Source organism: Populus trichocarpa, unplaced genomic scaffold (assembly GCF_000002775.5).
Source record: "Populus trichocarpa isolate Nisqually-1 unplaced genomic scaffold, P.trichocarpa_v4.1 scaffold_25, whole genome shotgun sequence".
NCBI classification, from domain to species: domain Eukaryota; kingdom Viridiplantae; phylum Streptophyta; class Magnoliopsida; order Malpighiales; family Salicaceae; genus Populus; species Populus trichocarpa.
In genome coordinates this window covers 486,778-501,117 of record NW_026291139.1, presented here as the reverse complement: position 1 = coordinate 501,117, position 14,340 = coordinate 486,778, and the positions used below count along the sequence as shown (strand labels likewise).

At 34.9% G+C, this 14,340-nt stretch overlaps 2 protein-coding genes across 3 annotated transcripts in view; both read right to left on the bottom strand.

The window, feature by feature from the left end:
• Positions 1-276: 276 nt before the first annotated feature.
• On the bottom strand, positions 277-1,621 carry LOC127904828 (putative disease resistance protein At4g10780). Its single transcript, XM_052449790.1, has one exon. The coding sequence runs from the start codon at positions 1,232-1,234 to the stop codon at positions 488-490; it is 747 nt and encodes a 248-aa protein (XP_052305750.1). The 5' UTR covers positions 1,235-1,621; the 3' UTR covers positions 277-487.
• A 3,882-nt stretch (positions 1,622-5,503) lies between these two features.
• The window catches only part of LOC7458875 (probable disease resistance protein At4g27220), a 64,790-nt gene continuing 55,953 nt past the window's right edge, over positions 5,504-14,340 (bottom strand). The window contains exons 1-4 of one of the 2 annotated variants that reach the window (XM_024592332.2): positions 9,917-10,139; positions 9,496-9,593; positions 6,094-9,150; positions 5,504-5,956 (exon numbers count right to left, since the gene is read on the bottom strand). In XM_024592332.2, coding sequence (XP_024448100.2) covers positions 5,873-5,956; positions 6,094-9,144 — 3,135 coding nt within the window. In that variant the 5' untranslated portion in view covers positions 9,145-9,150; positions 9,496-9,593; positions 9,917-10,139 and the 3' untranslated portion in view covers positions 5,504-5,872. Of the gene's footprint in view, positions 5,957-6,093; positions 9,151-9,495; positions 9,594-9,916; positions 10,140-14,340 lie in introns of those variants that run through there. The other variant, XM_024592325.2, reaches the window with a different exon arrangement.

The following is a 14,340-nucleotide window of genomic DNA, read 5'->3' as shown; positions in this document are numbered from 1 at the left end:
AAATGTACTCACTAAATTTAAACACAATTACTTTAAATTTGTTGAGCCCATATAAGATTGAAAGAAAAAGAATCAAATTAAAAGAAGTGGATAAAATGGGTGGTAATTTAAAGATTAGCATGAAAAGTTCATTTTGGTCCTCATGCTTTTCAAGTTATAAATATTCAATCCCTTAAATTTTTGAAAATACAATTTTAGTCTAAAACTTTATTTTTTTTAGTTTTAGATTTCTAATTCCAGAGAGGAAAAAGAGTGGTCAGATTTTGATAGAGAAGAAAAAAAAAAGTCTTGATTGACTACAAATTTGATTTTAATATGAGCGAGCTACTTTTAATTACAAGAGTTTCACATGAATGCTTACGAATGAAAACTCCATAAAGGGACGGATGACAAACCTATTCATATAATAAACAAATCAGTCATTAAGTAGACACATAGCTTAAGCTTAATCCAATTAAAACAACAATGCTTACTCTTAATTTAAAATCTAAAACCTTACAAAGGGACGAAGGACATCCTTAGCGTTAGGATGCTCCCACTCCACTACTGACTCCCACCATTCTTCTGAATCTACCTTGATGTATTTAAGAGAAGGGGGAGGAGATGGCTGGCCATTTTCAAGCAACGGAAGACAAATTGGCAACCTCCTCAGCTTCTCACATTTTCTTACTCCAATTACTTCGAGAGAATCGCAAATCAGTTTTGCACTACAAATGCTTTTCAGTTCTGGTAATCCCGTCAATACCAACAATTTCAACTTTGGGAGTTTGAATTCGCTGCTACTGCTTTCTTCACCCATAACCCCTTCTTCATCTGATCTTGTTCCACTTATTATCTCCTCTATCTTCTCGCAATTTCTTACTTCAATTCTTTCGATAGAATCGCAAATCAATTTTGCACTACAAATGCTTTTCAGTCCTGGTAATCCCGTCAATACCAACAATTTCAACTTTGGGAGTTTGAATTCGCTGCTACTGCTTTCTTCACCCTTAACCCCTTCTTCATCTGATCTTGTTCCACTTATTATCTCCTCTATCTTCTCGCAATTTTCTACTTCAATTACTTCGATAGAATCGCAAATCAATTTTGCACTACAAATGCTTTTCAGTTCTGGTAATCGTCTCAATTTCATATTTCTTAACTTTGGCAGTTTGAATTCGATATTGCTGCTGCTGGTTTCTTCACCCATAACCCCCTCTTCATCTGGTCTTGTTCCACCTATTATCTCCTCCATCTTCTCACAGTCTTCAACTATAATCTCTTCAACTATAATCTCTGAGCTTCATCTGGGAACTCTTCTTCTCCTTGCACCTATCGTCTCATTACAGTACCTCGTTGGATCCTTCGGGTACTCCTGCACAATCTCCGTGTGCTCTCGTGCAATTTCGGTTCTCCAGATTTCTCCCTATTCTTTGCTTTTATGTTTGACAGCAGCTCATCCTGTCACAACATTTATCCAAGTCAAAATAGGGTGCCAATCTTTATCCCCTTGCTGTATTTCTCTTCCATTATCAGGGTCTTCATTAATTCTCCCTTCGAGAAATTACAGTCACCGAATCTAACTTCTTTGGAGAAATCACCACTCCATCAGATCCTTGAACATACGGAACTCAACTGTTCCTTTGTGCCGTTCATCAGGCAATTGTAGGGAATTCCGACCGGTGATGTTCTGATATTTGCCCATTGGAGGCTAAGCACACAGACACAATATTTAACGTGGTTCGGCAAACCGCCTACATCCACGGGAGAAGCCATTACATTATATAGGGAGAGTACAAGATTTACAACAATAGAGAAGGAGGAATCATCCCCTCTTTGGCAACTCTCAACCTCACTCTATTTCTCTCTTCTTAGTGCTGCAATGACAGCTACTGCTGGCTGCCTTGGCAGCCCATTCTCTCCTACATTTCTCACATCTTTGGCTCTACACACTCTCTCTTAACTCTCTCATCTTGCTCTCTAATGTATGCCTCTATTTATAGGCATCCATGGCAGCTCCTCCAGCTCTTCTTCAACAATGGTGGCTGCCAACCTTTGACATCTTGGATGAGTGCACATGGTTGGTGCAACTCCAGCTGCAGCTGCTGCAATTGTCAATGGTTGTTGCACATTAATGACAACCAACCCAACAGTAAACAAACTCCTCCTTTGGCCTGTAGTTTGTGTTGCTCTTACTGACAATTTCCAAAGCAATAACTCAAAAAGAAATGCTTCTGATGAATGGAAGAAATAAACTCAACAAATAGAGCACGGGACAGGCAATTGTACACAAGCTTTAATTGGTTTCCTTCAACAATGAAAAGTTCCATCCTCAAACTCATGGCTAAGAATTAATAATTTGCTCTGTTTTCTTTGTTTTCTGTTCTACATATAAAACCTAAGCAATTTTATGGAGAACATTTGACCTCTTGCACATTTGAAACAGGAATTCTTTGGGTTGCAGCAGAACTCCAAGTTGAAAATAAATCTGGCGGAAATCGACATGCACATTCTTGTTTCTTTTCAGAAGCCATTGAGGAACAGATCTAGTGAACTTGTTTCCTGTCAAGTACGTCGACAAATTAAAAGGGGTTTTCCGTAGCTCTTAATTGCACTTTCAACTGAAAGCTTAAAGACAATCAAATCGTTTTCTAAGATAAAATTGATTCAAACAGAAAATCTTGTATGATTGCGCTGTAAGACAATGATGAGCCTGTGAGAGAGAGCCTATCTGGCCCTTTCCAAGGCCATTGAAGAGTAATTGGAGTCCTTGAGAACAAGCCATTTCACAGAATTTCATCTCATAATGTTTAGTGGTACACAAAACATCATGGAAACTCTCAAGAACATTTCTTAAGAAAGCAAATGATAATCATATTGACAATGATTGCTTTGAAAGGGAATCATTAGGGAGCCTCTGGATGGAACCACTTACAAACATTTCAGTTTTTCCAGCTCCCCAACATAGTCTGGGGCCTATCCAAATATTAAGCAGTTCCTCAAAACCCTGCATTTTTAAAATCATTGTACAAATCAAAGGTCAAGAGCATTAGCTGAAAAGGACATAAGATTAGAAGAACTCCAACTCACAATGTTTTATGGATTCCATATTACTCAGTGGTGGGTAATAAGACCCTCTTCCTGTTAAGTCACTGATCCTCCTTCAAGTATCATAGAGCATAAAAGCATGGTATCATAAGCATATTACATGTACATAAAAACAGAATTCAGATATTCTGTTTGGTTACTAATCACTTCCTTAGTCTGGTCAAGGAAACAATGCTAGAAGGTACAGATATTCTGAACCTGTGTTCACTTACTGAAAAAAGCAGGTAATTTCCCTGATAAATTATCATCATTCATCCTCCTAAAAGGTGTCAAAGAAATACAAACTCAAGAGTTTACTGAAAGTATTATTGTTGAGCATAAAATTTTGATAAAAAGATGAAGAACATACACGTGAAAAACAATATTTGAAGAATTGCAATAACATTATTTCCACTGAATTTGATCCATGTGCATGGTTGAATTATCAGCATTGAAGATTGAAAGATCGAAACAATCCGGGCATGTTAAGAGTTAATATGTGAGACTTTTTGGCATCAAAATCAGCAACATTTCCTGTGGTAAGAGAGGCTGATTGCATATCTGTTTTTTTTTTATCGTTTTTTGGTTCGTAGACCTGTGATTCAATTAAGAGACGCACAAAAAAAGAAAAAGTGTCTGCTTACATATCTGTCAGGTTGACCAACTTGGCAAGTTCTGCAGGCACCTTTCCTGTCAATGCATTGAGGAGAAAACACTGAAGAGAGATGACATTAAGCATAATATTGAGTAATATCAGAGAAAAGAGAGAGGCTACGGGGACCAGCTTCACGTGCATTAAGCTGTAATTATGGGGACTTCATGCACCCTTTTTGCCACTGATAAAATTAATCAGAGAAAATGGGAAGATCATGGAATTTCAGCTCGTATTTAAGTTTACATTTAATTAATCATCTGAAGGTTAATATTCTCTGATTTTTAAGTTTTTCAAATGCATTGTTTAGAAGTTAAGTGTGTGTAGAGAAAGGATAGAGAAAAAGAAACCTCTAAGTACGAACTCAAACTTGCTTCACAAAATAGCATGTTTGGCGATTTTTGTAAAAAAATCAATTTTTTAAAATTAATTTTTATTATATTTTTTAGATCGTATTAATATATAAAAATAAATTTTAAAAATAAATAATATATTATTTTAATATATAAAAAATACTTTATCAACATCATAATACCAAATATCAGATCACTGATATTTTTTTTTTTAAATCAACCTCGGGCATAAAAATGGTCAAAATTCATTAAAAAGAAAAGGATTTTTGCTTCGGTGACATGCTATATTCATTGATTGTTATAATGGCTATGGCATACGAATTACCGTAACTTTCAACTGTGTTAATAATGTGGTTGTTTATCAACCACTGTGTCACTGTAGATCTTCCCTGGGTCAAATGTTTATGGGCCTGGGCTTTTATTGTTTTCTTATTGGGGCTCTTTCCTGGGACCAAATGGACCCAGTCCCTTTTATTAATTGCAAATAGTTTATATTATTGTTAAATGGTGTTTACTTAAGTGGTAAAATGCGGGTTAAAACTATATATTATATTCTAATTATTATAGGAAATTCAATACGCTTGTGGCAGAACCAAAACACTATTCATGCGCTTGCATTTTAATGTAGACTCACTGAATTAAAACACAATTACTTTAAATTTAATGAGCCCATATAAGATTGAAAAAAAAAGGATTAAATTAAAAGAAGTGGATAAAATGGTTGGTAATTTAATAAGATTGAAACACAATTACTATTCATAAGATTGTTGACACATAGCTTAAGCTTAATCCAATTAAAACCACAATGCTTACTCTTAATTTAATATTATATTAAGAGCACTGCGTCACTCATCCTCTATTTAAAAAGTACAAAGAAACGAAGGCGTTAGGATGCTCCCACTCCACTACTGACTCTTAGGCACCGCTCTCTCAGCCCAATTACCACCATGCTTTACGCTTTAGGGTTGTAATTTGAGTTTTTTGGACTGATTACAAGTAATGCAAGGAAAAGATAATGTATTATTTTTTAGCTCATTATCAAACTTTGAAATTTTATTCATCCTGGGAATGAGTTCTATATATATAATGTCACAACCAAAAAGAGGGTCTTGGTAGTAATTGTCTAATGAATGCAATTCTATATATATATATATATATATATATATATATAAGTATGAATCCACGGGTAAAGGTATTAACAAATGTTCTGCATTGAATTGTTAGAATTTAGATTGGATTATATTTATTTTGAACTATAATAGCTTGAAATATTGTAAATACATACAAAACTCTACTAAAATTTTGTTGTAATCACAATGGAAAAAAAAAAAGGACTAATTAGTAGTAATTGTCTAATGAATTGTTTCGAAATCACGTCTAACAAAAGAAAGAAAAAACATTTAATAAAGAAAATAGGGAAGGGGCTCCACGGTGACTTTCAAAATATGATGATTCATTTGATTCACACCTAATTTTGAGCCTAAAGTACACCAAGACACAATTAACAGAATTACAAAAAAAAAAAAAAAAAAAAAGCTCATAATGTATACAAAGACACAATTTATTGTAGATTATAACAATAAAATAATTATTTCACCCTTCTAAAAACACCAACAACCTTCATATAAAAAAGGATTTGGTAGTAATTTTGCTAACCTACACACACAGCTTCATATAAAAAAGGACTTGTAAAGCTGCTTCTTGAACGTCTTCAGGCACTTTACTACAAATTGTAACACCACGCCCCCTGACTTGAGACAAATGCCATTTGATCCTCGAAACGGAAGTAGCAGCAGCAAAATTAATTCGATACTTTATTAATCTTCTTCTTCAACTGAGCCTGCAGAGCCTGAGCCTGAGCCAATTTCCGAAGTAGCTCCGTAGCCTGCATAACCATTTCCAAACACCTAAACTTAATTCGATATTTTATTATATTTATATAATCAAAGTATAAAACCAGTAAGCACCTGAACTTAATTCAATATTTTATTATATTATATTAAGGGCAGACTCATATCATACCTCAAAACTTACAAAGGGACGAAGGACATCCTTCGCGTTAGGATGCTCCCACTCCACTACTGACTCCCACCATTTTCGCGTTGCATCGATTTCTCTGAGAGAAGGGGGAGGAGATGGCTCGCCATTATCAAGCAACGGAAGACAAATTCCCATCGTCCTCAGCTTCTCACAATTCCTTACTTGAATGTATTCGAGAGAATCGCAAATCAGTTTTGCACTGCAAATGCTTTTCAGTTCTGGTAATCCCGTCAATTGCAGAGATCTTAACTTGGGGAGTTTGAGATCGGTGCTGCTTTCTTCACCCATAACCCCTTCTTCATCTGATCTTGTTCCACTTATTATCTCCTCCATTTTCTCACAGATACCAACTATAATGCGTTCCAGGTTTACGAGGCTTGGCAGCAAGACAAGAGGGAACAACTTCTTCATGCTCTTACATTCATAACAACTAAACTCTTTAAGACCAAAAAATATTCCACTATAAGATGGAGATGGTGGTGGAGCAGAGCAGAACCAAGAAGATGAAACCAGGCTCTCCAGTGGTGGAGCAGAGCAGAACCAAGAAGATGAAAACAAGCTCTCCATGCTACTGCAATCACTAATCTTGATAGCCTCCAGTTCAGTTGCATTCTTTATTAGAGACCAAAAATCGCATAAACTTGTTGCATCATCATTATTATGAATGGTCAGTTGTTGAATGTCCTTTGGGAACATGACCTGAAAATCTCCATCTCTGTCGATACTCAAGTTACCCCAAACAATTGTTTTCCTTCTGCATCCATTATAACAACCATAAGAAGACGTATACAGTAGTAGTCCTACGCGAATTTTGTATCTGCTTAGTGATTTGGTTTCATCCCGAGAGTTGAGATACTCCACGTAGTCTGAGTAACCTTCAAAATGGCATTCCAAACTTTCCAACTTCCTCAAGCATCCCACTTCCTTACCATTAACTGTTATCAGAACAGGTTGTTCTCTTCTATTATCTTTGGTACCAAAAGGAATCCAATCCTCCAATACAAAGACTTGCAGGTGAGAGAGCTTAGGTAACAACCCACTAGGAAACTCCTTTTCACCACATCCATTCATTCTAAGATACCTCAGGTTGCATAGACATTCCATGCCTTGAGGCATCTTTTCAAGTGCCCAAGTACCAGAGAGATCTAACCTCTTCAGTGCCCTGAGCTTTTCTAATGACGGTACATGCCTTAACATCTTACAATCAATGAGCAGTAATGCAGTGAGACTCACCAATTCAGAGACAGAATCAGGTAGTTTTGTGATACCTGTATAAGACAGATCAAGAACCTTGAGCCCATGCAACTGCTCAAAAAATGAATCTGCTATAAATTGCAACTCTGAATTGTAGCGTAACAGTAGAGTTGAAAGGCTGGGACACCTCGGTGAATGCGTGGAAGGAATTTCTTCAATCTGGTTCTGCATCAGTGAAACTCTAGTAAGATTCTCTGTCCACTCCTCTGCATCCGGCAATTCGCTTAATCGTGCACCAGCTTTAACCATGCATTGAGAGTTTTCTTGCAGTGTTTGGATGGCCATGTCTCTAATCAAGTCATGCATCTTCACATAACTATAACCACCATACCCTTTCTTTGCGCTTTCCAATAAGCAGACACTTTCAAGTCTATTAAGCATCGAGTGGCCCTCGTCAACTGCTTCTTGCCTGCTCTCCATTCTTTCAATTATCCCCTCATCGATCAAATTATCTATCAACCCCTTCCTTCCAATCTTATGATCTTCAGGAAATAATGCACAGAATAAGAGACACTGTTGTAGTGCTGCTAAATCATGTAACTGGTCATAACTAAACCTCAACAACCGGAATACCTTATCTTCCATGTCCTTACATTTTGATTCTTTCAATTTTTTCAATGTATTCCTCCACTCATGTAGGTCATCCACCCTCCTCAAGCTTCCTGCTATTGTAATAATACCCAATGGCAAACCATCACATTCCCTTGCAATATCTACTGCAATTCGTTCCACTTTTGGAGTAAGTGATATGTCACGTCCAAGTTTCTCCTTGAACAAATCCCAAGCTTCATTCTCCGAAAGTGGCTTCACTTTGATTTCACTTCGTCTATCCATCCATTGACAAACCCTTTCAGATCGACTTGTCATAATTAGCTTGCAACCTTTCAGATCGACTAGCTCAGGAATTCCTACTTCGTGTAGATTAAAAGTGTTCCACAAATCATCTAAAATGAGAATCCATTTTTGTTTCTTCCTTAGTTCTTTTAACAATTTGCGAGCTCTATGCAGTTCGTCATCTTCACTTGAAAGATTGAAGCCAAGACATTTAGCAATACAAGTTTGCAATCTTTTAATGTTGAAATTTTGAGACACAGTCACCCAGTAAACACAATGAGAAATGTCTCGTCTTTCTAGAAGCTCATTATGAATATGTTGCAGCATTGCTGTTTTACCGACTCCTCCCATTCCGTAAATGCCAATGGTTGAGACTTCATCATCCTTCAACCAAGACCATATCAGATTTGTATTCTGTTCAAATGCTCGACCCACTAGCTTTGTAGAGCTAGTAGGTAATGGATCTCCTGGAGTCTCATTTGTGTTGCCTGTAAGCCCTCCAGAAGAGCTAGCTCCTCCACCAGGCTGCACTACTCCTCCAGTCCCATTCTCTATATCATCCTCCATTAACATTTCATTGATCTCAACCCAACTTAATTCAAGTGCTTGACCCATTGTATCTGGTGCTTGTGTCCTTCCTGCATCTCCTGCCAAATTGTCGACTTCATTGTTTTGTTCTTGTGGATTGGTGGAAATGGCATTATCATTAACATTGCTTGAACTTGCTATGCTTTTATGTCTTTTGTTGCCACCACGCATAGCTTGAAAAGCTGCTTCCTGAACTTGTTTAGGCACTTCTCTACAAATTGCAACACCATTCCCTTTCTCTCCTGATAAATGCCATTTGATCCTTGAAATGGAAGTATCCTTAGCAAATTGACGCCCGCAATACATGCACTTCATCTCCTCAACATGTTGCCAAAATGGGTCGTTTGATTGAACCATTTTGCCCTATATATAAAAACAGAGTCAAAACATTGAATAAAATTAATGTAAGTAATACCGATCGGAAAAGGAAAGGTTGAAACTAAAATAATAAGTTAAAAACAGCAAAGAATATAAAAAGAAAAAAAAATGAATTTGGTATGAACTCCATAAGGCAATTTATTTATAAAAACTAAGAAAGATCAATTTATTTATATTTGGAAACTATTGATGATACAAAATCCAAAGTTTCTCAATAAAAGTTGTACAACTTGTGTTTTACTTAAAAAGATTCAAACTATAGTTACTTGTCAAAAACAAAAACAGCAACAAAATGAAGAAGATTCGGGTCGTGACATATAAATACTTTACCTGGATTCGAAAGAATTTTAACAAGAGAATCTGAAGCTAATTGCTGAGTGAGGAAACGTTTGGACGCACCCCAATGTTGAAACTCTGGGAAAGCTGATCTGAAAATGTAAGCACAAGAATATGAGAAAGAGTAGTCAAACTAGTCACCTGTCAAGCTGACAAGAGGCACTCAACAGACAAAAGAAACCTTGAGAGCAGCTGTTTTCAAGATAAATAGTTTAAGTTGATGGCAATATGAACATGTAAAAACAAAGCTAAATATGAGTTTTGAGTTCTAAAATAGATCAAGCAACAGATATACAATTAAGCTCTACTTGATTGATCAATCTACAATCCTACTTATTTATTCTACAACCAAATGGGAAAATCTTATTTGAAACAAAATTAGTGGTAGAAAACAAGAAAAGAAAGTAGGATTTACCTTTCAAGCAAGAAAGATACAGATGAAGAACTCAAAACGAGATGATTCAATTCAATCAGAAAAGGAAGCTCAGATCATGAGAAAGGTTTAAGAAATTTGGTGAGGAAAATTAGGAAATCAATGGTATACTGAGAGAGATCTCTCTTAGTGGAAGACTAGCTATTAAAGTCATTGCAATAGATCGAAATTGGCAGGAAGCTAAAACTTTATGTCACTTTCTGCCTGTGCTTTCTTTGGCCTCTATGCAAACTTTATGCCACTTTCTGCTTTATTTATTCACACTAACTATTCAACGTGTTCACATTACACTGCTTCAAATCCTTGAGTCTACTGTTAGATGCTAAAACAACAGTGTTATGTACTTTTTAAAATAAAAAGCCAGAACAATTAATGAAGATCGAAACTCCAAAGAAAATCACTTGGCCAGAAATAACAGTACTACTCGGGTCAGCTGCTAGCATGGATAAACATATGCTACTTAGGAAACTCTACTTGGGAAAATTACGCATTTCCTATATCAGCATAAAAAAGGAACAATCCTATTTTGTTGTTTTAATTTAATCAGTACTGCAAACTTATTTTTAGTCTGTCAGTAACAGCTGATCTCGTGAAGGAAAGCACAGGCAATTAATTGATTAACATGAAGGAGGACTACATAATTACCCGTTTACTCTAAAGAAATAAAACAATAGGGCAAATCCCTTTGCTTTCTCTGTCCTATATGCAATTATCACTCTATTTTCTGGAAAGCACCATGCAAATTCTTTTGTGCTTTCATTGTCCAATATGCAATTATTACTTCCACCGTCTCCTGAGAACCACCATGTAAAGGGGCTTTATTTGTTCAATATGTAATTATTACTCCCACTGCCCATACAAATTTTATGTCACTTTCATGAATCACCTGCTTTATTTATTCACACTAACTATTCAACATGTTTACGTACATTATACTGTTTCAACCATTGATTCTACTGTTAGATCGAACATATGCAATTATCATGACAGTGATGTTGCCGAGGAGCAATTCGGCTAATGACTTTGCTGTTACTATTTGCTTTTGGCAAAGAACTGGGATCATCAGCTTGTGTTGAATTTCATATTAAATATCTTGATCTCCTGATGTCTTAAGCAAGGTGTTCCAAGTAGTCATGAGGAGAGCATTGATACAGATGATTTATTTTTTCATCCATCCTGCTGCCAAGAGATTATGGTGTTCAATGGAAATAGAAATTGCAGAAAGATGCTTTCCCTTAGTCATTAGCTTGCTTGGAATGGAAGAAATGCCAGATTTCCCAATATTCAAAGTTCCAGGCAACAAAGCGTTTGAAGGTTTAAAAGTAAATATAAATGAATAAAAAGTATTTTGGTAATTGAATAAAATCTTGCTAAGTATAAATAGAAAAAAAAAAAAAAAGAGGGATCTGAAATTTGAGAGTGAAAACTGGCAGGAGAGAAGAAAAGGGAAAGAAGAAAAAGAAGAGGAAGGAGAGAAAGATAAATGAAGGAGAATAGAGTTAGAGAAAATAAGTTTAAAATGTAATATTTATGTTTTGATGTGTATAAATGTATTTTTTTTATTTGATTTACTGTTTTGTTGAAAATTAGGGTTTTGAAGATTTTGTTTTGGGTTGATTGATGAATTGATTTGAATATTATGAGTTAATTGTTATGGGTAATGAGTTATTTAGTTGATTTTGAAAGATTTTAGATAGAGATGATGATTTTGAATTGTGGTATGTTTAAATGATGAATTTGAGTTAGTGATTTTGGTAAATCAGTAAGGATCTATGGAAAAATTTGGGTTTGAGGTTGAAGATGATGAAATTTCAATTTGGCCTCTTAATTTGTGAAAATTACAGTTTAGTCCCCAAACTTTGAAAATTTATAAAATGGTCTCTGGAGCATAATTAGAGATTCTAGACAGAATTGAGGATGAATTATGGGCAAGATTCCAGTATAGTTATGAATTTATGACATTTTCAGTTTGGTCCTTTAATTTGAGAAAAATACAATTTGACTGCTAAAATTTTAATAAAAATTCTAGCATAATTATAGATTCTGGACAGTATTGAGGATGAATTATGGGCAAACTTTCAGTATAGTTATGAATTTATGATATTTTCAGTTTGGTCCTCCAATTTGACCCCTAAAAATCTGCTAAATTCTAGATTGGTCCCTAGCTGTAATATCAGTCTTTTCAGATTGGTTTGATAAATAATTGAGGGTTATTTGGTTAATTATTATCAAGTCTTATTATTTGTTTTTTTATGAATTAAATTTCAAGAAAACCGTTTAATTTTTTAATTTTGGGGAAAAATGACTAGTTTAGTTCAAAAATATATAGGGTTATGAAATAGACCTTTAGTTAAGTATATTAAACAGATTGTACGTTCTTTTCGAGTATTTTTTGAATATGTCTCCTTTGCATTTAGATAATCATGATATTCTACCTAGAGCACATCAATAAGCTTTCTTTCGGTATCTGCTTTCGAGTTTTGTTCACTTTTGAATCAGGTAAGTTGATAATTTTCCATATGCATGAGAAATAGTATAAATATTTGAGTTGTTAATATGAATTGGATCATACTTCTTAATAATATATGTTGATTATTATTTTTGTTACGATAAAAAAATGATCAATTACTGAATCTAAATTCTTAATATGAACTAATATATATATATTTGAATTGATAGCTCCTCATTTGATTGATGTCATGAGTTGAGCCACTACTAAAAACAGGGGGTATTTGCATCTGAATTTAGCAACGGATAATTCCGTTGCTAAATTCAGTAACGGATTTGCAACGGATGAGACATATATTATTTTTTTAATATCAGCAACGGACTTTAGCAACGGATAATCCGTTGCAAAATTTACGTTGAACTTAGCAACGGATATTCCGTTGCTAATTGAAAAAATAAAAATAAAATGTTAATATAAAACTAAAATTATGTAGACCGTTGATTGCATAAAATCTGAACCGTTTATTTTCACTCTCTCCCCCCACACCGAAATACAGATCCAACAACCATTTACGCTGAAAATTAATTCACTGCCACTCTTCCAGTATCCTTCTTCGTCCCCAATAACATCGATTCCTAACTGTTCAACAATCACCCTCTCTTCATCGATTTCATCTTCCTTTACCCGAAACTGTTCATCATCTTCGCACTCGTCTTCAGCAACCCTATTTTTTTCTTCATCTTCTTCTCCTTCATCTTAACAGTTTCAATATTTCTCTGCAAACCAACAAAAACAGAGACCCATGGCAACATCGCACCAAATCCATCATCATCACCATCGAACATCCTGTTTTACCCCTTCTCTGTAAACGGGTTAGGTTTTGCATTGTTTTCTTCGATAGCTCAGGTAATTAATTTATGGTTTTTGTTTTCTTTGTTTCAATTTAAGTTACACTAAACAGTTCTAACCTAGCTTTTCCAATCTCAGGTGTTATTCTGTCGTGTTGATCCATCTCCCTCACCTGTAACTGAAGAACACAGGTAAGAATTTTTTTTCCCGATACTGTGAATAATGGTTTTAGGCTATTAATTCGAAAATATAAGGTTTATGAAATGTTTTTACCATGATTTATATCCTAATTATGCACGTTTAAGTGAAAATTTATGAAAACCCCCAAATTAATTTTTAGGGTTACGGTTCATAAATTGAATGCTGGCAATTCTTGTGTCTGGAAGAGAGTGATTGATGGGAATTATGCATGTTTAATTAAAAATTTATCAAAACCCCCAATTTAATTTTTAACAATTAGTATTATTGATGCTGGGTGTTCTTTGATGTCTGCAAGTCTTTTTGTCCTCCTGTGTGCAGACACCTAGGTGTTTTGAATGTATTCATATGCTTATATATATATAAGGAAACTTGCTTGTTGATGTTGTGTTTCGTTAATAAGATTGCTTTTTCATTTTTGTTTCTTCATTCATTATTTTTTTTTCTTGCTGTTTTACTTGTTATATATATAAGTAGCAGAATTGTGTAGTGAAAGAGGTTAGAATTCATGGTTGCCTCCTCCTTGCATGGTGATCAGTTAATTTCCCACATTAGCTATATATGTTGCTGTTTTCATTTGATTGTCCTGTCTTGAGGTCAGCATGCATGATTTGGAAACGTTATTGATCACCAAATGGTTTAGGTGGCAGGCTTTTAATATGATAGTCACATTGAGAATTTAAAAAAGTTAGAGAAACAATGTAAGAAATGGGACATGATTTTTTAGTACATGAAATATAGTAATTTCACTATTTAATTTCATTTATTTTTTTAATATTCTTTCTCTGTTTTTAAAAATTTTCTTAATTTAACAATTTTTTTTATTTTATTTTTTTCAACTCAAAGGCATTCTAGAGATAATAGGGAGTTTGGAACTGGCTATATGACTCATCTATATGTATGCTTCAGC

Coding starts and splice junctions, on each gene's coding strand:
- LOC127904828 (XM_052449790.1), bottom strand. CDS start 1,234: ATGGAGGAGATAATAGGTGGAACAAGACCAGATGAAGAGGGGGTTATG.